The sequence below is a fragment of the Chlorocebus sabaeus genome, chromosome 7 (genome assembly GCF_047675955.1).
Source record: "Chlorocebus sabaeus isolate Y175 chromosome 7, mChlSab1.0.hap1, whole genome shotgun sequence".
Classification (NCBI taxonomy): Eukaryota; Metazoa; Chordata; class Mammalia; order Primates; family Cercopithecidae; genus Chlorocebus; species Chlorocebus sabaeus.
In genome coordinates this window covers 1663683-1688471 of record NC_132910.1, presented here as the reverse complement: position 1 = coordinate 1688471, position 24789 = coordinate 1663683, and the positions used below count along the sequence as shown (strand labels likewise).

The window sequence follows — 24789 nt, the reverse complement described above, 5'->3', positions numbered from 1 at the left end:
TCCTGTGCGTTCTGCCATGATGGTCAAGTTTCCTGAGGCTTCCCCAGTCATGTGGAACTGTGAGTCAATTACCTCTTTCCTATATAAATTACCCAGTTTTGGGTATTTCCTCATAGCAGTGTGAGAACAGACTAATATAGTAAATTGGTACGGCAGAGAGTGGGGTGCTGCGATAAAGATACCCAAAAGTGTGGAAGTGACTTTGGAACTGGAAAAGGCAGAGGTTGAAATAGTTTGGAGGGCTCAGTAGATGATAGGAAGATGTGGGAAAGTCTGGAACTTATCAGTTTTGACCAAAATGCTGATAGTGATATGGACAATGAAGTCAAGGCTGAGGTGGTCTCAGATGGAGACAAGGATCCTGCTGGGAACTAGAATAAAGGTGACTCTTATTATGCTTTAGTAAAGAGACTGGTGGCATTTTGCCCCTGCCCTAGAGATCTGCAGAATGTTGAACCTGAGAGAGATGATTTAGGGTATCTGGCAGAGAAATGTCTAAGTAGTAAAGCGTTCAAGGTGTGACTGAGGTGCTCTTAAAAGCACTAAGTTTTATGCATTCACAAAAAGATGGTTTGGAATTGGAACTTATGCTTAAAAGAGAAGCAGAGCATTAAAGTTTGGAAAAAATGCAGCCTGATGATACAATAGAAAAGAAAAATCCATTTTCTGAGGAGAAATTCAAATCAGCTGCAGAAATTTCCATAAATAACAAGCAGGTAAATGTTAATTGCCAAGACAATGGGAAAATGTCTCCAGGCATGTCAGAGGTCTTCAAGATAGCTCCATCACAGGCCTGGAGGCCTAATAGGAAAAAATGGTTTTATGGGGTGGCCCCAGGGCCTTGCCGCTTTGTACAGTCTCAGGACATGGTGCTCTGTGTCCCATTCATGGCTAAAAGGGGCCAATGTACAGCTCAGGCTGTTGCTTCAGAGGGTACAAGCCCTAAGTCTTGGTGGCTTACACATGGTGTTGGGCCTGCGGGTGCACAGAAGTCAAGAATCGAGGTTTGGGAACCTCTGCCTAGATTTCAGAGGATGTATGAAAACACGTGGATGTCCAGGCAGAAGTTTACTGCAGGAGTGGAGCCCTCATGGAGAACCTCTTGCTAAGGCAGTGCAGAAGGAAAATGTGGGGCTGGAGCCCCCAAAGAGAGTCCCCATTGGCACTGCCTAGTAGAGCTGTGAGAAGAGCGCCACAGTCCTCCAGATCCCGGAATGGTAGATACAACGAAAGCATGGACCATGAATCTGGAAAAGCTGCAACACTCAATGCCAACTCATGAAAGCAGCTGGAAGTGGGGGCTGACCTTGTACAGCCACAGGGTGAAGATGCCCAAGACCATGGGAACCCACCTCTTGCATCAGTGTGACCTGGATGTGAAACATGGAGTCAAAGAAGATCATTTTGGAACCTTAAGGATTAATGACTGCCCTACCGGATTTTACAGTGCATGGGGCCTGTAGCCCCTTTGTTTTGCCCAATTTCTCCCATTTGGAATGGGAGCCTTTATCTAATGTCTGTACCCTCACTGCATCTAGGAAGTAACTAACTTGCTTCTGATTTTACAGGCTCATAGGTGGAAGGGACTTGCCTTGCTCAGATAGGACTTTGGACTTGGACTTCCAGATTAATGCTGGAATGGGCTAACACTTTGGGGGACTGTTGGAAAGGCGTGATTGTGTTTTGAAATGTGAGTACATGAGATTCAGGAGGGACCAGGGATGAAATGATACATTTTGGCTGTGTCTCCATCCAAAATCTCATCTTGAATTGTTATCCCCATAATCCCCACATGTCAAGGGCAGGACCACGTGGAGGTAATCAGTGAGTGATAGTGAGTGAGTCTCATGAGATCTGATGGTTTTATAAGAACTTGGCAGTTCCCCTGCTTGTACCCACTCTGTCCTACCACCCTGTGAAGAGGTGCCTGCTTCTCCTTTGTCTCCTGCCATGATTGTAAGTTTCCAGAGGCCTCCCCAGCCATAAGGAACTGTGAGTCAATTAAACTTCTTTCCTTTATAAATAACCCATCTCAGGATTTCTTCATAGCAGTATGAGAATGGACTAATACACTTCCCTCTCATTTTTATAAAATAAGAACAAAAATAATAAGAGTCTTCAAATAATTGCACAAACACCACCATGTTTATAGCTGCTTAAATAAAACTGTTGACAAGCAGGCACTGGCATCATAACATACACAAAAAAACCATTTTCTAGGTGACATGTTTAAATCTGATGTGCAAAATGTGATAAAGAGATGTGAATGTATAATGTATAAAACAGATGACTTAGAAAAAAAGCTAACATATATAACTTTAAGTGGGTTAACAAATCAAGTAAATCATAACAGAATAATAAAGAGTAATAGTAACACTTGAAAAAATAGCAGCAGCAAATAGTAATTACTATATGTCACATGACATTTCTAAGTACTTTATAAAATTAAATCATTTAATGTTCACAATAACCCTATGAAGGTAGGTTAACTCTATTTTATAGATTTATAAATTAAAACATAACAAAGTGAAATAAAGTTGTCTAATGCCACAGAGTAGCAAAGCTGGATGTGAAGGATAAGAGAATACTAATACATAGAACACTTATGTATTAACAAACAGATATTCGGACAGCCATAAATTTCAATAGTCACCTTCTCTTCCAAGGTTTCACTTATAGATGTTGCTAGTTTCAACAGTTCTTCTGAATCTTGTTGGCATCTACAACTCAAAACAGAAAACCCTAACTTTAGTTTTCTCAACTGCCATAAACAGGAGGACATACTCAAAATTAAAATTTAGGAAATATATAAAAGAATGTGGGATTTTACCAACAGGTAGCACAAAATGTTCTACTGATTTAAAGATGATTGACTTATAAATACATTACTTCAAAATCACACTTATATCTGTATATAAATAAGCTTAGTCTTTTTTTTTTTTTTTTTTTTGAGACAGAGTCTCATTCTGTCACCCAGGCTGGAGTGCAGTGGTGCAATCTTGGCTCACTGCACCCTCTGCCTCCTGGTTCAAGTAATTCTCGTGCCTCAGCCTCCCAAGGAGCTGGGATTAACGGCATGCACCACCATGCCTGGTAATTTCTGTATTTTTAGCAGAGACAGGGTTTCGCCATGCTGGCCAGGCTGGTCTCGAACTCCTGGCCTCAAGTGATCCACCCACCTCAGCCTCCCAAAGTCCTAGGATCACAGGCGTGGGCCACCACACCCAACCCCAAGATTTAATCCAAAATATAAAAAGTAAAAACCTTCTCCAACAGTACTCTGACTTAACAGGGTATAAAGTTAAAAAAAAAAGTTACTATGGATTAATAATTCAATAATTCTCAGAATTTTTTTTTGTTGTTTTAAAAAGCCTTAATTTTTAAAGGCTTCAAAGTGGGAAAATTCATATTTAGTATGATTCCACTTTTAAAACCAATTTCTCCACTCCCACCAGGAAAAGGTCTAGGAAGTCATAATAAATCTTTACACAGCTTGGCATATCTATTGGTGTTGTAATTACAAAGGGCATAGTTAGTTTTTAAATTATAATTTCAGAACTACTACTTTATAGAAAGGAAAATACTTATTTTTAAACTTAAAACATTACCCAACATTTGGCTTGCGACTGTATTTCTCCTGAAACTGGTCCAAGGCAAGCATAGCTGTGTGAATCTCTAAAGGTGCCTATTAAGAACATTAAAAATTGGCCAACATTTACTGAGTGCTTGTATGTCCCAGGCACTGGGCTAAATGCTTTTAAAACATTATTTAACCATCACAATAAACACATTAGCTTAATACTATTATTAACTCCATTTAACAAATAAGAAACCTGAAGGTTAGAAGTTAAATGACTTAACCTCAAGGCCATAAAGGTAAATGATTTAATCCCCTTTCCTTATTAAAATTTACAAATTTGGAAACTGTTAGTTCCTTCCTTATCACATTTCCTGCTATAAAATTACATCCATTAAAAAAAAATAGAATACATACTCAAAGCTTTTTTGGTAAGAAATATGCATTATACAAAAATGGTACGATTCAGAAAATTTTTTAATAAGATCATTTATACAAGTTATTGAAATCATCTTTTAATTATCAAAGTTGGCAAATCATTATGAAAGTGAAACTTTTTCCTATTACTTCAACATTTTTTCTATGATACAAATTCCCATTTTTAATCCTCGGAAGTCATCTTTCGATATGTGAGTATAACCTTTAATACACTCACATTATAAGGCCTAACAGTAAGATATCTACACGGTTATTCCATTTTAACTTTATAATCACTCGCTAATTCTCATCTCTGATTCTGCTGCCTCTCTCAAAACTATAAGTGTTTATTTACCTCAGGTTTGCTAAAATCCACAATAAGGCACTTTGGATGTTTTATCTGCCTCTCCAGTGGTTCCTGATATGGGGGAAAAAAAAAAATCATTACTTCAGAGTAAGTGAGTGATTATTGGACAAAATATACTGTTATATGTCAGTGCACTAAAAACTAGGGAACTCTCCCAAGGGTCTGAAATAAGTAGGGTTGGGCTGATATGTTTTAACTGAAATAGAAACTAGCTACCACTCTTATGACCATACTTAAAAAAAAAGTTAAATGCAATAAAACAACCTGCTCCACACAGTAAATTTGGGAACAATTAGTAAAAACATTTGCATACCTAAAAAAATTTGTTATTTTAACCATATTTTTCTAATACCAGGCTATCAAGACTTATTAAATTCTGTATGAAGAACACAAAGGCAAAACAAACAAACAAAAAACCCCAAAATATCCACCCAATCTAAAATTGAGACATATCCAATTAAAACTTGGAGACAAAGCACAAGGAGATATGCAGGAGCACATCTGACTAGATATATTATTTTAATTTTTTTTAAATTCTAACTTTGAGTTGAACAAAGCCTTGTAAACGACTGGAGTTGTTAATAGTTCTGGAAAAGAAAAGGCAATTACGTTAAAACCTTGAGAACTTGTAAGACAAAACAGAGATGTGTTAGCTTATCCTGAGAAGGAGCCCAAGGATTTTAGTTGCACAAGATCCCTTAGTTCCCTGACACTACATTTTCTATATTTAGCTAGTTACATTTTCCTTTCAATGCCAGTCGTTTTTAGAAATTATTTTACATTTCCAACATATATACTGTTTTCTGAAATTTATAAAATTAAATTAAATTTTAAAAACCGGGATTAATAAGTATAATTTGAATATTTTCATTTTAGAAAATTAAATAATAAAGTAAAACAACCTCTTGCTAAATCTTGAAAATACATTAGTTTTATTTCTTGTCTTAGAAAGTAAATTGTAATAAGTATGATAAACTCTTTGATAATTCACAAGGGTATAGTTCCTTTCGGGTATACCCATTTAGCTCAACTATATGTATATGGTATTCTGGCTATAAAAGATGTGTAAATTTTTTGTTAATATCCATTTTATTCATTTATTTCATTAGATTAATTCCATTTCCCTCAAAGCAGGTACAAACGAAAAAAAAAAATCCATTTCACATTTAACCTGTTTGGTTAACTGAGTAATTTCATTGTCTCTTCTGCCTTTCTTTTTCTGTGAAGAAATATTTTTTAAGCAGAAAAAAAAATACTTACAAAGAAAACTGTTTTAGGAGTCTTAACTTGGACAGCTATGCCTCCATGTAAATATGGTTCCAGTTCTGTAGTGTCACCAATACTAAAAGAAAATGGCGATATCACTAGACGAAAAAAAATTTAAAAATTACACAGGGAAACAGATATTTAAATTTCAACTCTTAATGTCATAAAATGTTAATTATTCCCAATTTACAAAATTAAAAAATTCCAGCATAGTGGTTTTTTGTTCGTTTGTTTGTTTTTTAATGAAGAGCTGGGAGGAGTATGGGGACCTAGACAGAGTGTTTTTTCCAATGTGAAACTCCAGGACTTAAAAATAACGAAGGAAACTTATAGAAAAAGAGTAATGAGGGCTACTCACTATTAGATATTAAAATATATCATAAAGCCTCAATAACATAATAATAACTACCTATCATAATAATATAATATGGTACTGGTTAATAAACAGACAACTGGAAAAGATTAGAGAATTCAGAAACAGTCTCAAGTACACAAAGGACACAATCAAGGTGGCACCTCAATCAGTAAGGAAAAGGTAAGATCGATTATTCAATAAATCTGATACAGAAAAAAGACATCTGGGAAAACACCTATTGCAAATGGACAAAAGTTTTAAGTGTCAAAAAAGACGCTAACAATTTCTTAGATAAAAGCATGAGAGAAAAATTCCTTTAAAACTATGTAGTAAGGAAGGCTTTTCTAAGTAATACTCTAAATAAAAACCATAAAAGAAAATAATTAAAATTTGATTATGAAAACATAAAAAAGAAAACCTCATGACAAAAACCCATCATAAGCAACATCAAAAGATAAATGGCAAACCAGGAAAATATTATGCTCTATCTGGGCATGGTGGCATGTGCCTGTAGTCCCATCTAATCAGGAGGCCAAGGCAGCAGGATCACTTGAACCCAGGAGACTGTAGTGTGCTAAACTGTACCTGTGAATAGCCACTGTACTCCAGCCTGGATAACAAAGTGAGACCCTCATTTCTTAAAAAGAAAAAACATGGTCCGATAACATTTTCATCTATATTATGACATATTAGGTAGCTATAAAAGAAAATTTAAAGGAAAAAAAAAGGAGGTTTTCCAATTACTAACGAGAAAAGATCACAAATATATTTTGTTTAATAAAAAGATAAAGGACAGCACTATGTATAATGTGCTTCCTTCTGTGTTAAAAACAAACAAACAAACAAACAAATACACAATAAACTAAGACTAACAGTTACCTGTGGTAGTGGATGAGAACTGTGAGGGTGAAATCAAGTTTGGGCAGAACACTTTTCATTGTAAACATTTATCGTTTCTCATTTCTGAACCATTTGGTTATTCAAAAAATTAAGTTAAAAAAACCAAGTAAGCCCTCCCCTTTACTTAATATATTATATAATACAGGCATCTATACTATATAATATGTAATATATACTATATACTATATACGTGTATATATAATAAATATATAAAGTAGACAGAATGGTCAGCAGAGTGAACACCAAACTTAGCTGCTGTTATCTCTGGAGAGGAAAGGAAGTCTGAAGTAGGATTCATTTTTAGCCCTATTTAAACATATACACATACACATGTATCTAGAATAAGTTTGTATTATTTTAGCTATTTAACAGTGTTTTTTGGCTGGTCATGAGGCTTTTTTGATCTTCATGCCTGTAATTACAACACTTTGGGCAGCCAAGGGGAAAGGTTGACTTGAGCCCCTTGAGCCCTGGGGTTTGAGACCAGCCTGAGCAACATAGAGAGATCTTGTCTCTACAAAAATAAAAAAAGTTAGCCAGGTGTGGTGGCACACGCCTGTGGTTCCCAGCTACTTGGGAGGCTGAGGTGGGAGGATCACTTGGGCCCAGGAGGCTGAGGCTGCAGCGAGACACGATCATGTCACTGCACTTAAGCCTGAGCAACAGAGCAAGATGCTATCTCAAAAAAACCAAAACAAAACAAAACAAAAAACAACAGACAAAAAAACAAAACAACATCTTTTCATGCTAGCAGAATATTACTTTAGATCAGTAGGTAGCAATTTATAAATGTTAAGGGAAAAAAAAGCTTCCTAACAGCCACTCTAAACTTATTCAATATCTCTCCCTCCAAAGAATTATTGGCACGAAATGTGGGTTTTCTTTCTCTTTGTTTCTTGACATGCAGTGGCTCCTCTTTATATAAGCAGCCTCATAATCTGAACCTTCACCACAATTCACCACAACATGGACCCCAAAATTACAAATAATAATCCTAAATGATTAATTTTAATAAAAATAGACATTCTTTAATATATATGATCTGAACCTGTATTTAAAATACTTAGACGTAATCAGGAAACAAAATGAAACAGTTTTGTTACACAATATGCATGCTAAAATTACAAATAATAAACCTAAATGATTAATTTTAATAAAAATAGACATGAATATATATGATCTGAATCTGTATTTAAAATAATTAGATGTAATCAGGAAACAAAATCAAATAGTTTTGTTATACAACATGCACGTTAAAATTACAAATAATAATCCTAAATGATTAATTTTAATAAAAACAGACATATTCTTTAAACTATGATCTGAACCTGTATTTAAAATAATTAGGTGTAGCTGGAAAAAAAAAATCAAATAGTTTTGTTATCAAAAATACTTAAATATAGATTCAAAGTTGTTTATCTATAAAGTTTATAATAAGAATTGATTTTTCCCTCTCCTGAGGATATATTTTGCCATCATTAAAAAAAAGTAATTCCATTTACTGTCTATAAATTAAATACATAGTTATATTTTCAAATGCCCTAAAGATAAAACTGCATCAATTTTCCCTAAATAGGTGTAAGCATGCCATATAGTTATGGCTTGTCCAGTACTGTCTTTGACTCTTTTCAACATGGCTGAAGGAAAAACACAAACTACGCAGATTAACTCTGCTATAAATTCATTATATTAAACTTCAAATGGGCCCTATATGATGCCTGACATCTTTCCATTTTCAAGAATGTCTACTTTCCTCCTGGTTTTGGCACCTTTCATTGCCTTTTGGCAATGACTTCACATTAGTCCAATGAAAAAACAGACTCCTTCAACTGCTTGCCAACAAACCTACAAACTTGCCTGCAGACATGACATTCACCCCTTTTATTCAAGCCACTGAACAAGAACATATATCCCAACCAACATCTAGACATCTTCCTTTAAATACTTCATTGCTACCTCATTTTACAAAGCTAAACTATACCCTTTATCTACAAAACCTACTCCCTTTCTTGCATTCCTTAAGTGAATATGTTGACTGACCAGGTAGAAATCTTCACTCACCTATAGTATGTGATCAAGTTTCTTTCTAAATATCTTAAGATTAAGACTTGTGAGTTCAATTCTCCCTGCCAGCCCTGCTGTATTAATTTCTTGTAGTTCCTTTAGTTCTGTCTTGTATCTGAGCCTTTTGTGTTTGTCTCTGCATAAATAATCTTTTTTCAATACCTTCCTAAGCCAATGCAACCTTCACATTTTAATCAAGACACCCTGTCCCATTGCTGCTGTCCCAAAACTGGGTAGGTTTCCTTGCTAAGTTTGGTGTCGCCAAAATGGGTATATTCTCTTAATATCATCAGTGTTTAACAATGTCTTCACTTGGATTGAATATTTTGAGGCCAAGGGCTTTAGATCATGTCTCTCTGAGTTGATGTTCTGTTCCCAATACTAAGTATAGTGTCTGAACTATAAATTTGCTGAATAAGTATAAATGAATTAAGAAAACACATTGACTTACCCGCTATTTGTTGTATAGATCCATTTAAACCTGTCATTCCATTAATTTCTCGAAATGTTAGGAACTGTCCTGTCTCCAGTTTGTGAGGATGATTTTCAAGGCAAGTAACAATGCCAGGATTTGCCTAAAAATAAGAGTACTCTATTAAAAAAGAAGTTCACATATTCTTGGTGTACAAATTGAAATCTTAAGCAAAAATGACAAAGTTATCATAAAATTCTCAAAACCAAAATTCTACGCTATTCTTCTGTTAGTAAAAGCAAGCCTTTAAAAAGCGATCACAAAATAATGATGAAATTATTACTATTTTTTAAATGAATGCTGAAAATATAATTTCTATGTTTGGTAGGAGATGTGCAAAGATTCCATAGAAATGATCAAATATTTAATAGATTCAAAAACTCTTGTAACTTGTAAAAAACATTCCAAGTTATCTAATAGTTTTAAATGTGAGAAAAAACCCATGGGCATAAATGATAAAAGCCTGACACTGAAGATCAAAGAATAGTAAAGAAGGAGGATAGAAATTTTAAAGATGGGAATCTGGTAGTTTACAGGTTGCTCAATGCTTTAAAGAAATATTGTGTAGCTTATCAGCTACATTTCCTATAGTATTCAATAAAAGATAACACCAATGCAATAAGAATCTACACCACATTTTGGAATTTATTCTCTGTGTTTTTCTCAGGGACGAACTAAAATCAACTAGAGAAGGTAAAAGGTTAAATAGTAATATGACTGAAAGAGTAACTCAGGTAGAATAATAAATCACTCTGTAAGCAGAAAGATATACAGATTGACTTTTCAATAAATTTTTCTTAAAAAGGCATGAGAGAGAGAGTACTGGGTCTCTATCACCATAAGATTACACTGGGTTTAAAAATAAAGTATAAAAACAAGAAATACGCATTACAAATACTAGTATGTTAAAGTATATTATCATTCCCTTATTTTGTCTTCTTTTGGACTTCAACGTAAGTTGATTACAAAGAATACAAACAAAGTAAATTATTTGTGTAAAAGAATAGTAAAAGGGGATCATAATGATTTCTCCAGTTCTTTTATGGAATAAAAAATTGAGCTTATGCATGATCAAGAGTGTGGTTAGAAAATTCAGACTTTTGAATCTGAAGGTTAATCAAAACTTTCTATACCTTCTAAATAATGCTTCAGAAATATAACAAATTAGAAATGCTTTTCTCTAATATGATTTAAGTGTGCCTTTTTATAGTATTAGACTAGGTGACTTACAACATACTTAGTGCATCCACTATCTAACACAATAAACAATTCAGTAAACACTGAATCACAATTCATGACCCATAGGAGGTAACATAGAATAAAATTAAAATTAAAATTTATGACAAGCAAATGTTGCTCTATCAAGTATTATTATTATTTTTTTTTCTTTCTTTATTTTTGAGATGTGGTCTCACTCTGTCACCCAAGCTGCAGTGTAGTAGTGTGTTCTTGGCTCACTGCAACTTCCGCCTCCCAGGTTCAAGTCATCCTCCCATCTCAGCCTCCTGAGGAGCTGGGACCACACACCACCATGCCCGGTTAATTTTTTGTATTTTTGGTAGACATGGAGTTTCACCATGTTGCCCAGGTTGGTCTCAAACTCCTGAGCTAAAGTGATCCACCCCTGTCAGCCTCTAAAAGTGCTGGGATTGTAGGCATGAGCCTCCGTGCTTGGCCCTATCAAGTATTATTTGTTAGAGGACATCCAGAATATTTTTAACAATTAATATTCCAGTTTTAATTTAGTTTTAATATAATGAAGTCAAGAAATTAGCTACATATTCCCTCATTATCTTAAAACACTATAAAAGAAATTTTACATACTGTAATACTTTGCTGACACCGCCTTTTTGAAAATAGCATTCACATCAACTTTAACAAAATTTATTTTAAAGTTCATTAATATAATCATACTTGCGTTATGTTTGAAATGAAAATTTCTTTTGGTTCTTCTCCTGTTGCATCTAAAACTTCAAATTCATCACCAAAATCACAAAATAACCTTGACCAAATTCCATGTACATCTGCACTGATAAACTGTAAAATGGCAAAAACAAGTTCAAGCTTATTTATATAAAGAAAAAAAAAACTCTACTCTCCTAGCCCATTTCATGACAATTTCATTTATAATTAAGTATACCCTGTAGAACCTATAGAATACAAAGTAAATAATAAACAGGATAAACTGATGTAGACTGGTTTAGGAATCAAAGATTTTCAGTACTTTTAGTAAATGAATGTCCAGTACAACAAAATAAGAATATCAGCATATCATATTTAAAAATTCTATGACTTTTAAATAACAAAAATTCTGTGATTTTAAAATTTTGTGCTTGTCACAAAATTCAGGCACAACATAAAAGAAACAGATACTTTGGCTTAATAGTCCAGCACTGAATTCTTACTTGTTATTTTAGGAAAGAGGAATGAAGTGCTCATTTACCAAAAGCAGCAGAGTTAATGGAAAATAGAATAGAGCTAAAAGCTGAGAGCAGAGTCTACAGAAAAAAAGGCTGAAAAACTGACACCACAAATCAGAGCCATGAAAGGTAAAATATTAAGTTCTTAAATCACAAATGTTTTATTAAAAGCAATTTTTCTAACACATGCATTGTCTCCATTCTGAGAATTTGTAAATAAATTATTTTTGGGCTTAAAGCTATTTTTAGAGCTACTGCTAATAAAGAGAGATCCTTATTCTGTAATGCACCCAATCTTGCATAAAATAATGTTTTTCTAACATAATTAAGTATATTGATATTATGATATAAGAACATATTAAAATAATTTATAATCCCAATTACATGAAGTAGTGATACAGATAACAGAAGACCACCTCCCACTTGATCATATATTGACTTTACTGATCAAAATGGGTACATACAGCATTTTTTTTTACAAGACATAAAACTGGACAGAAACTTAGAAGCTTTTTTTTAAAGTTTAACTCTAAAGAATATACAAATTATGTAAACAAATATTTTAATTGATAACCTTGTGTAGTTATTTTGTAACACTTCTGTGCCCTATTGTAAGTTCACTGGCTATTCTGTCTTAACCACATGCTTAAATTGTAAACCACAGCACAAATGCTCTACAGAGCATAAATATGCTATGTAAATACCACAATCCAAAAATTTTCAACACACCTACATCATAAATTATGATTTTTGACTTAGCGCCTAACTTAAAGAAACAATTAGCTTTTTCCTTTTTCCAGTGAAACAATTCCCAAAACAAAAGAGATGAGGTTAGTAATGAATTCAATTACAAGTGAAGAACTGTGATTTTTTCCATCTAAACCTCTTCCCAATGTCACTGTGCACCTAATTATGCTGGAGATTTAAAAATCTATGAGTCATTCTTGCTCACTCACTCTTTCCTTCACAACTCATTCATCTATCTACAAGTTCTGTTAGGCCCCCACCCCACCTCGTCCTTTTTCTTAAACAAAAGATACCTCAAATTCAATGACTTCTGTCTATCTCTATTCCCGTCTTCTATCTAAGATACCAGCATCTCTCAGCTGAACTACTGCAGTAACTACTAACTAGTCTAGCTGCCTCTACTTTACTCTTATAATCCAACAGTTCTATTTCTTTTGGTTATCTTTCATAACCCCTTCATACTCTTAAAAATTATTGAGGACCCAAAGAGCTTTTGTTTATGTGAGTTACACCTATCAATATTTACTGTGTTAGAAATTAAAACTGAGAGAAATTTAAATCACAAGAATATACACATTCCATTGTCAGAGCAAGGATATCACCACACATCATATAGACTCTGGAAAACTCCACTCTGCCTCCTAAGATAATCAGAATGAAAAAGGCAAATAACATCTTAGTAATATGAAAACAAAAAGTTTGACTGTGTAGAACCACTGTAAGGGTCTGAGGGATTCTTAGTGTCCCTGGATCACACTTCGAAAACTACAATTATAGTCTTCTCTCCATACAGCAAGCCATAGTGATCCTTTAAAAATATAAAACAGATGAAAACTCACAGGCCTAAAAACTCAAATGTCTTCAAAGATCTTATAACGTATGGCCCCAACCTACTTCTCCCAAACTAACCTTCTGGTATATTTTACTCCTACTATCCTCTCCTCTTTACCACTCTGTTTTGGTCCTGCTTGCCTCTTACTGTTCCTCAAAATCACCAACCTAATTTTTACACTTGCAAATGTTTACATTTGCTGATTCCCCTGCTTTGAATGCTTTCCCCCAGATCTTTATATAGCCTGTTCTTTCTCATTATTCAGGGCTCTATTCAAACGTCATCTCCTTAGTGAAGACTTCTCTAACCTTCTAAGAGAACCAGAACTGGCCCTTCTCCCTACATCATGCAGATATCATTCTCTATTTTTTTTTATTCAGATTTTTTTTCTTCACAGGACTTGAAACTATTTAAAAATGCATGATGTATTTATTTTCTTGTTTATTGTACATCTTCCCTAGCTGAAGGTAATTTTCATGAGTAAGAAAATTTGTCTCTATTCACTAATGTATTTCTAGTGGCTATAACTATCTCCAGTACATAGATAATCAATGAATATTCATTGAATGAACCACTGGACTTCTAGAAAATCAGTACCATAACAACATTTAAAAATAGAGGCTGGGTGCAGTGGCTCACCTGAGGTCAGGAGTTCGAGACCAGCCTGGCCAACATGGTGAAATCCTGTCTCTACTAAAAATACAAAAAATTAGCCACGTATGGTGGCGGGCACGTGGAATCCCAGCTACTCGGGGGGCTGAGACAGGAGAACAGCTTGAACCTGGGAGGCGGAGGTTGGGGTGAGCCAAGATCGTGTCATTGCACCCCAGCCTGGGCGACAGAATGAGACTCTGTCTCGAAAAAAAAAAAAAAAAAATTAGATGATGATATCAATGTTTATCATCCTTTCCATTCCTAACATTAATTCTTCCTTAGTTTTGGCAATCTGTCTATAAACCAAACTTAGATCCTAGTTTTAAAAACAGGAAATGAATATATCAAAATTAATGAAAAAAATCTTATTGTGATTATTATGTAAAAAGTTTCTTATACAACCCATCAATAAGTTAAAAATTCTAGTAGTGAAAGTGGTTAACTACATGTCATTACTAAATGATACAATTACCTTAATTGGAGGGCACTGAGAACGGCAAAAGTTATTGATCTTCTTCTGCAATGGAAGTTTCATCTCAGTCAATACTACACACTGTTGAGAAAACAACAAATTAAAAACTAGAAAATACATAATTATTTTTGTAATATACAATAATCAGAAGCATGTCAGTTTGCACTGTGCTAAAGACACATCACTAATCTCACTGAAAAGTTACAATCCTATGGAATTCCATTCCAAGGTTAATACCTTCACAAAGTACAGATAACAAAAGTAAAAATAACATATACAGGAGAAAACCTGCACACATAAAACTTGATAACCATCGCAGGCTTTACGATTAGAAGCAAACCTTAATATTCTATGTGGTATTTATGGACTCTTAAGTGATTAGATTTGTTTCATCTATTACTATCACACAAATACTAACCTAGCTACCAGAGTATTACTTTCATGCTAGCTTAAAAACCTGACAACATTTTTAAGAGACACATTAGTTGGCTACTAGAACAAGTCCATCTGTGGATTTAGTTTTTTTAAATCTAGCTTGCAATATGGTTTGCTTCCTGTAGGGAGACATTCCTCCATGGGTCTCTCGTCTATACAGTCTCACAACGTATGCCATGAATGCAAGGTCCTTACCACTCTTTACTTGAGGTCATTTCTCAGAATTGTATTTGCTGTGTAAAAACTTGAGGGATGAGGTAAGATCTTCCTCAGGGATAAAGAGATGTCTTAGCTTGCTTTAAAACAGCCAGTTCCCCAAGCTCAGCATTCTTCTCTAAAGCAACCTACTACATGTGCAGGCATTCACTGAGCCCTCTGCCTTGAACTAGGGGACTTGGGGGACAGGGGGCGAGGAAGAAAATGCAATATAATGCTCATGTTTTTTATTATGCACTGAGTAATAAACTTCTTAGTCTCTGACCCAGGAATCTCATATTTCCTGCATCTGTGAAACAGTAACAGGCTAGGTTGCAAATAATAAAAAAATCAAAGACTAGACCCAACACATACTGAAACTGATTTGAGTTTTATCAATGTTAGAAAATTCTCAGCCATACTTTCTTTGAATATTGCCCTTTTCTATTGCTATCTATTGCTATCTGAAATCCAATCTCATAAATTGAACCTTTTCATTCAAGCTCTCATTTATTTTAATTTGTCCATAGTATTTTCTCTTATTTCTTTTTTGTTTTTTTGTTTGTTTGTTTGTTTTTGAGACACAGTCTCACTCTGTCGCCCAGGCTGGATTGCAGTGGTGTTATCTGGGCTCACTGCAAAACCACCTCTGTCTCCTAGGTTCAAGCGATTCTCCTGCCTCAGCCTCCCCAGTAGTTGGGATTACAGGCACACGCCACCATGCTCAGCTAATTTTTGTATTTCCAGTAGAGACAGGGTTTTGCCATGCTGGCCAGGCTGGTCTGAAACTCCTGACCTCAGGTTTTCTGCCCACCTCGGCCTCCAAAGTGCTAGGATATTTTCTTTATTTCTATGTGCTAGAGTTTTGGTAATTTCTTCAGGTCTATCTTTCAATTCACTAATGTTTATTCCAGCTATTATCTATTTACTGTTTAATCTATCCAATGAATTTTAATTTTTAAGATTTCATGTTCATTTCCATAAGTTGTACCTCATTCTTTATCACATCTGCCTGGTCTTTTTCAATATTATATATTTAATAACTTCTTTTGAGATTTAGTAGTTTTGAACATCTGTATTTTATAATTTCTCAAACAAATCTATTCTTCTAAATTCTTGGAGGTTTAGGCAGGGCATGATGACTCACACCTGTAATCCCAGCACTTTGGGAGGCCAAGGCGGGAGGATCCTGAGGTCAGGAGGTCAAGACCAGGCTGGCCAACATGGTGAAACCCCATCTCTACTAAAAATACAAAAATTAGCGGGGCATGGTGGCACGTGCCTGTGATCCCAGCTACTCGGGAGGCTGAAGTAGGAGAATCGCTTGAACCCATGAGGCAGAGGTTGCAGTGAGCCCAGGCTGTGCCACTGCACTCCAGCCTGGGAGACAGAGCAAGACTTCAAAAGAAAAGAGGAGAGGGGAAGGGAGGGGAGGGGAGGGGACAGGACGGGAGGGGAGGGGACGAAAGGAAAAGAAAAAAGAAAACAAAAAGAAAGAAAGGAAAAGAAAAGAGAAAAGAAAAAAGAAAAGAAAAGAAAAGAAAGACAGAAAAATAAATAAATAAAAATTCTTTGAGGTTTAATAGTTTGTTGACTCTTGGTCATATTGAGCTGCTTTTTTTCCCATCTTGTTATTTTGTACTGTGAACTCAAAGGGATTTTATATACCGGAATACCCTGTAAGTTAGTTGAGGGTATACTTCTTAAGATTTGTTTAGTTTTGTTTTTGTCTGGCACTTTAGGGCATGGCCATTATAGTACTAGCTTTTCTCGTAATTTTTTTTTTTTTTTTTTTTTTGAGATGGAGTTTTGTTCTTGTTGCCCAGGCTGGACTGTAGTGGCGCAATCTTGGCACAATGCAACCTCCGCCTCCCGAGTTCAAGCGATTCTCCTGCCTCGGCCTTCCAAGTAGCCGGGATTACAGGCATTTACTACCATACCTGGCTAAATTTTGTATTATTAGTAGAGACGGGGTTTCTCCTTATTGGTCCAGCTGGTCTCAAACTCCTGACCTCAGATGATCCGCCCACCTTGGCCTCCCAAAGTGCTGGGATTATAGGTGTGAGCCACCGCGCCCAGCCTGTAGTACTACTTTTTACATTAAGTTCTCAGTTTAGGAATTTCCAGATCACAAAAGATTATAAAGTTTAATCTCTAAACCTATGTGACAGCAAACCTGTGGTCATGAATTCCCCAGGAAAACCTTTACTTTTCATCCAGAGCTCAAGAGAAAACAGACAAGCTTCTCGTTCTGATTGTTAAAGACTGTTCTTGTCCACCCTTTCACTTAGGGCATAGCTCTCTGAGGCTCCAGCTTTATGAAGAAGGGGAGGTCTCAATTCCATTTCTCTAGTTTATGTAGTTCTAGGTCTGAATCTTCTGTTTCTATGTGAACATCAATTACCAAGAACTTTGGTTACTGTGACAGACAACTCCTGTTGCTAAGAGTAACTACAGATAATAGTTCACTAGTCTTTTAGCTAACTGTTCATTTGTGGCCTCTGAGCATTTTCCTAACATTATTTTGAGCTTGGATAGTCATTTAAAAGAAAGTCTGTTTAGAAATTCTAGCAAGTCTGTTCAAAAAGTCTGTTTAGAAACACATAAACAGATTTTCCTAACATTATTTTGAGCTTGGATAGTCATTTAAAAGAAAGTCTGTTTAGAAAACTAGGTGCTTTGTACCAGGATGAATTTTAAGTTATCTAGTCCAGAATAGAAATCTATAATCATTTTTAAATGGGTAACAGCATAACTTACTCACAGAAAAAAAAAAAAAAATTCAGGGTCAACCTAGTCACTTTTACAATATACAATGTCCTGGGAATTTTGTTGTTGTTATTTAAGGAATTGTTACCTATAATAGACTGAACTACTGATCCATGTATTTTTACTCCCCTGTAATTGTACTGCTTGCCCATGGCTTTAGGAAGAGTACTTTTCTGCTTCTTGACTTTAGGCTTGATAACGTTGACTTGCTTTGGCTGACAGGATGTTAATGGACATAACAAAAACAGAGGCTTGAAATGTGCATGTGTGTCTGGACTTGACCTTCTGTTTCTGCTACTACCATGAGAACATGACCTAGGTAGCCTCCTGGTCCCAGAAGAGAGACACATGGAGGAGAACCAAACTCTGGAGTTTAATCCAGGCTGAGTTCAGCCTAGAAACCCCAACTGACATTCAGGTACATAGGAGAGAAATAAATGCATGTTGCTATAAACCAAAGTTTTGAGCAGTTTTTAATGGATATTACTGAGAAAAAAAGTCAACTGATAAAACTACTTTGTCAGTAGTTCTTAGGTCCCTTCCTTAAAATGGAGAATTTGAAAGGTTTTATTCTGATATGTCTTCTACCTTGAAATTTTTTTGTTCTGTTTCTCAATACACTAGGTTAAATTAAACATATTAATACTTAACAATTTCGCCCCGGAATCTGTCAATAACATTTAATACAAAATGGAGTACTAACCTGGTATTTGCCTAAAAAGGAGAGATCTGTAGTCTCATTGAAAGGAACAGAAGATGATGTGACATGAACATATGGATTTAGTTCTGCAATATGTTTAAGCACAGCTTCAGCCCTAAAAAAATAAAATAAACTTTTACTGTCCTTTCATTCAATATACTCAAATCTCTTCAAGCTGGACACTGTAATGACATCAGAGGAACCTGACAAGTTACAAAATTTCAATGGAAACTTACCTTGTAGAAGAAAGAAACCAAGACTTACTTGTCTTTACAGATAACGATACAATCTTGAAATAATATACTATCATATTCCACAGTAAACCACACAATCTCGAAGTGTACCCTAATAGTTCTAAGCTCCAGGCTCCTTAACTTTCTTAATACTTTAGCAACACTAAAGTCTTTCTTTAATAAATTCAAGGAAATACATTTCTAGGTAGCAGTGTAATATATTAAAAATATGTATTTATATATAATATATAATACATACTACATAAATATATAAAAAATTTGACAAATACAAAAAATTAAGTATATACCAGTATTTCTTTAGCCATAGTAGTATGAATTTATGGTGATCAATTAAACAACTATGACTGAATGGTGTTCTAGATAAAGGAAATATTCTAAGTAAATGAGTAAAAAAAAAACCTCATAATACATAAAAATATCTTTACCTGTATAAATATAAGGTAGAGACTTTATATTTAAACAACTATGACTGATTGGTGCTCTAGATAAAGGAAATATTCTAAGTAAATAAATTTTTAAAAACTCATGATAATACATCAAAACATCTTTACCTGTTTCTCTTATTAACAACATCATCTTCACTGAGAAAGAAGTTGGTTCCTAGATCCCATGCTTGGCATTTTTCTGTATCATGAATTGTAAGTGCCTTCAAAAAAGAAAAAAGTATTGGTTGAAGTCAGGAGTTCAAGGATATTCAGTCTCTCTAGTACTATCAACAATGTACTAGAACTATTATTTTGTGTAATTAGATAATGAAAAGTAAGCAAAGGCATAAGAATTAGAAAGGATATAAAATTAGATCTATATACATCTGGAGACCCCAATAAATTGATAGAAAAATTTCTTTAAACATGAAGATAATTTACATTTATAAAAGTATCATGTTATAAAAATCAACACAAAAATCCGGAAAATTCATGTAAACAAACACTTCAAAATATTCCATGTTTCAAGTAAGAAAGATAATTAACAAAGTGGAAAAAAATACTTGTAAATTATATCACAGGCTACAAACCTCGTAGAAAGAGGAACATAAACAAAGACCATACTGAAAAAAGAAATACACATGGTCCTTGAAAATATGTAAAGATGTTCAACCTTGCCAAGAAATGAAATAACTTTTCTCACTTGTTAGATTGGCATAAATCCACAGTTTGACAACATAGTCTATTGGTGAGGGTGAAGTGAATCAGTGACTCTCATATATTACTGATAACAATGTAAAGTGGCTCAACCTCAAAGGAAAGGAATTTGGCAATCTCTAGCAAAAAGATATCTGCATTTATTCTGTGATGCAGCAATCCCACTTTTAGGACTCTATCTCAAAGACACACTGGGAAAAATACAAAAAGATATATATACAAGAGTATTAAATGTAGCACACTATTAGTAAGAGCAAAAGACTGGAAATAATCAAAAAGCCCACCAATGGGGAACTGGCTATAAGATGATACATCCATACAATGCATAATCATGCAACTATTTAAAAAAAAAAAATGAAAGATGTATTTATAAATATGGAGTAATCTCCAGGATATGCTGTAAAGAGATAGCAAGGTAAAGAAGAGCACTTTATATGAGAAAGGTGCGAGAAGATAAATATATATACCCTCACATAAACAGATACACATGTTTGTGTGCATGCAGTTACCTATCTACAAAAACAAATGAAGAATAAACCAAATATAAAAAGACAGTAACCTAGTAAGTGAAGGAGGAAATAAGGTAGCAAGAAGCTAGACTTATCTGAAAATTATTTGTTTAAAAAATCTGACTTTGAATCATAAATCTCACATAATAGTAAAACTAAACTTTTAAGAAAGCAATCTCTAAAAATCCAAAGCAAAATGAATACATGGACTAAACTGTTTACGGAGTCTGCTATACACAGAGATTTATTTAAAGTGACTTTTAAAAGCAGTTAATTTGCCTGCCAAATCCAGGTAGGATCAAAAAACTAAATTTTTTTCAATAATACATTATTATTAACAATATTGGAATTGGTATTCTGAAACTATGCCATACAGGTAAAATATAATAGGATAAAGAATATATAGGATATATAGGATAAAGCATCTAATGGATCATTAGAAACCAAAATCCTAATAAGACACAAATATAAAATCACAGAAATAAATATCCTATAATCCAAAGTAAAAATTAGAAAGTTTAGTAATACTTTACAAGCCTAAACCTGAAAATCAGAAATTTCAGTGTTTACTCATTATGAACGTTTCAGCTCTGCCCACTGAAAAGACTTTGTAAACAGTGACAAAGACTACTAGGGGCTGTGTCCAAAAGCCTCAAAAAACATGAAGAGAACCACAATAACCAAAGATGGAACAATCTGAGCATCAATGAAAATAACTATGATAGATGAAAACACATCAAATTATGTTTAAATTCATGAGTTTATCATAATGACCAGAGTCATGCCCGAATCCCGACTCACAGAAACTATGAGACAATAAAATGTTGTTTAAGCTACAAATTTTGGGGTAAACTGTTTTACAGCAACAGGTAAACTAATACAATGGTATTAAGAGCTTGTTACATTTTAGGTGTGAAAATAGTATTGCTGCTTCAAAAGACATTCTTACCTTTTAAAGATACTACTAAAATATTTAAGGATGATATAATATAATGTCTGAAATTTACATCAAAATAATTTGGCAGTTGGGGGCAATAAGGAATGAGAAGATATATGAAACAAATGTCCCCAAGAGTTGGTAACTGAAGCCTTCTGATGGGTATGTGGGGTTTTGTTAAACAATTCTTTCTACTTTTGTATATTTTTGAAATTTCTGTGATTTTTTTAAAAGTAGAGCATTAAAGACAATAATTAAAACAAAGTATAAAATAATATTACCACAACAAATGAGCCAAAAAAAGGTTCATAACAATTTTTCTCACAGAGGACATTTACTTACCTTAATCCCTGCAAGAACAAGATTCTTTGCTAGAAAGGCAAAAGAAAAAGGAATAGCTCAATATTGGGAATACATACTGGATATGTCTTCACAGAGCTTAGTCACATATCTGATTGGATACTTTTGAATTCTTTTTTTACTACTTAAGTTCCTTGTTTTAAAAAAGTTACAAAATACAGGTTAAAAGTGAAAAAATTAAAATGTGCATAATCACAACACCCAGGAATAATCACTCCTAAAATTTCAATGTATTCTTCCAGATATGTTTTTATGAATACAGTATATGTATGTGTACTACTTATAATGAATTAATGGATATAGAGAATGATAATTAATGGTTATTAAAATCACAAAAAGAAGCAATGAGTCATTACTGGTTATTTGTGGAAGAACATAACAACATCATGAAATAGTCTTGACAAAGATTAAAAACTTTTGGATCTAATTTCTGTTATAGCAAATATAAGGGGATGAAGTTAAGTTATTTAAACTATCTCACGTTGCTCAAAAGTGTCATACAAAATTAGGAATATAAATATCGCTTACCAATTTCCAAACCAAGACCACCCATTCCACTTAAGAAAACATGGGACTTGGCCATCTTCTGCATTGCTGTGTCTCCAAGAACGTACCTCTGTCGACTACATGGAAAACACAATAAAAGACAAAAAATTATTTCACTAAAATTATAATATCTCTTAAAGTTGTTTGCAAATGAAAAGCCTAGGAACTCAATCCTGCCCACAGACTTGTTCTGAATGATTTGCAGTGTTTAAACATTTCTGAATTAAATGCTAAATATATGACATATTTTTAAAAATCAGATAATTTGGCACCACAACCCATATTCCCTCAAGGCAATAGACAGACGGAGTTGAGTAGGAGTAGCCCTGTTTAGGCAGGAGGATTATGTGCTCCAGATTTGCCACAATCAATTCCTTCCTGTTCCTCTCATTTATTACCTCAGTGGCCACTATAAGCATTTGAGTTTGCCATCTCCACCTTAAAACTTTCACTATCAACAGGATTTCTGAGACCCCCATCTCTACATAAAAATGTGAAAATTAGCAAGGTGTGGTGGCACATACCTGTGGTCCTACCTACTCAGGAGGCTGAGGTGGGAGGATTGCTTGAGCTTAATGGTTTGAGGTTACAATGAGCTATGATAACGCCACTGCACCCAAGCTTGGGCAACAGCAAGACCCTGTTTATATCCAGATATAAAGGATGATCTTATCGTAGCAGCTTCTTGTCAGAATTCAGAAGTCAGGGAATGTTGTACCTGGCCAGTAATACTGGTCTTTGCCTAAGGATGGAATGTATAAGTGCCCTCTTAGTATCATCACTTCTTCTATTGTTAGTACCATCTGCACCTTTTTCAGACTTTTTTGTCATATCCTTAGTTTTGGTTCCTGCCCAGCCACTGAACTGCCACTACCTAGGCAACATACCTAGTCTTAGGTTCTGGACTACAAGCCAATCTGAACCCACTGTCTTCCCTAGTCATTCAATAATCATTTAATGAGTATCTTCTAAGACTTAGACACTGTGTCATAGTCTATGACTTAGAAAAGCTCATGGTCTGACAGAGTTGACACACATGTGAACAAATACTATGTGATAATGTGTTTATTTAATAGCAATAAAAATAAGATGCTTTAGGGCTGAGCAGAAAGGATGAGAAGTAACTCAGGCAAGATATCACAGAGCAGACACAGGAGTTCATTCTTAAAGGATCATTGGAAGGTATTTTTGAAGCACAAAAGAGCATTACAGGAAAAGACAGTTGAGGTAAAAAGGTATAAACTGCAATTACCTATCTTATCTTTGATAAAAGAAGTAGTCTAGTATGGCCAGTGTATTCAGAGGAAAAGGTGGTTGGGGCCTTCAATAAATGGTGCTGGGAAAACTAGATTTCCAAATGCAAAAGAATGAAAATGGACCCTTACACCATACAAAATAATCCAATCAAAATGAATCAAAGACTTAAATGTAAGATCTGCAATTACAAAACTCCTAGAAGAAAACAGAAAAGAGGCCTCATAACACTGGTGTTGGCACAGATTTTCTGGATGACACCAAAGACACACACAACAAAAGCAAAAATTGACAAGTGGGACTACATGAAACTAAAAACCAGTAAAGGAAACAATCAACAAAATTAAAAGGCAACCTACAGAATGAGAGAAAGTATTTGTAAACCATGTATGTGATAAGGGGTTAATAATATCCAAAGGAATGCCTATAACTCAATACCAAAAAACCCCTGAACTGACCCAATTTTTAAAAATGGACAAAGAGTTTGAATAGATGTTTCTCCAAAAACATGCACATAGCCAACAAGTATATGAAAAGGTGCTCAATACTCGCTAATCATCAAGGAAATACAAGGGAAAACCACAATGAGAGATCACCTCACACCTGTATGGATGACCATTATAAAAGAAAAGAAAACAAAACAAAACATAACAAGTATTGGCAACAATGTGGAGAAACTGGAACTTCTGTGCACTGTTGGAAATGTAGAATGGTGCAGCTGTTATGGAAAAGAGTATGAAGCTTCCTCAAAAATTAAAAAATAGAATTACCACATAATCCAGCAATTCCATTTTGGGTATTTATCCAAAAGAATTAGAAACAAGATCTTGAAGAAATATTTGCTACATAAATCTGCTATACAACAACGTACACAGAGTAAACAATATAGCTGACCCTTGAACAACATGGGTTTCAAACGCACAGGTCCATTTATATGCAGATTTTTTTCAATAAATATACTGAAAAATTTTTTGGACATTTGTGACAACTTGAAAAAACTCACAGATGAACTTTGTAGCCTAGAGATATCCAAAAATTAAGAAAAGTATGTCATGAATGCATGAAATCTACGTACATATTAATCTATTTTATCATTAACTACCATAAAATACACACAAATTATAAAAAGTTAAAATTTATGAAAA

General features: G+C 34.4%; 1 protein-coding gene across 1 annotated transcript in view; it reads right to left on the bottom strand.

Annotated features, from left to right (window-relative positions):
• Positions 1 to 24789, bottom strand: part of UBA6 (ubiquitin like modifier activating enzyme 6) — a 75352-nt gene that overhangs the window by 40775 nt on the left and 9788 nt on the right. Inside the window, exons 3-13 of the mRNA XM_073017323.1 lie at positions 22373 to 22467; positions 21827 to 21855; positions 19448 to 19542; positions 18646 to 18757; positions 14544 to 14624; positions 11333 to 11455; positions 9398 to 9521; positions 5622 to 5725; positions 4350 to 4412; positions 3609 to 3685; positions 2654 to 2720 (exon numbers count right to left, since the gene is read on the bottom strand). Coding sequence (XP_072873424.1) covers positions 2654 to 2720; positions 3609 to 3685; positions 4350 to 4412; positions 5622 to 5725; positions 9398 to 9521; positions 11333 to 11455; positions 14544 to 14624; positions 18646 to 18757; positions 19448 to 19542; positions 21827 to 21855; positions 22373 to 22467 — 970 coding nt within the window. The remainder of the gene's footprint in view (positions 1 to 2653; positions 2721 to 3608; positions 3686 to 4349; positions 4413 to 5621; positions 5726 to 9397; positions 9522 to 11332; positions 11456 to 14543; positions 14625 to 18645; positions 18758 to 19447; positions 19543 to 21826; positions 21856 to 22372; positions 22468 to 24789) is intronic.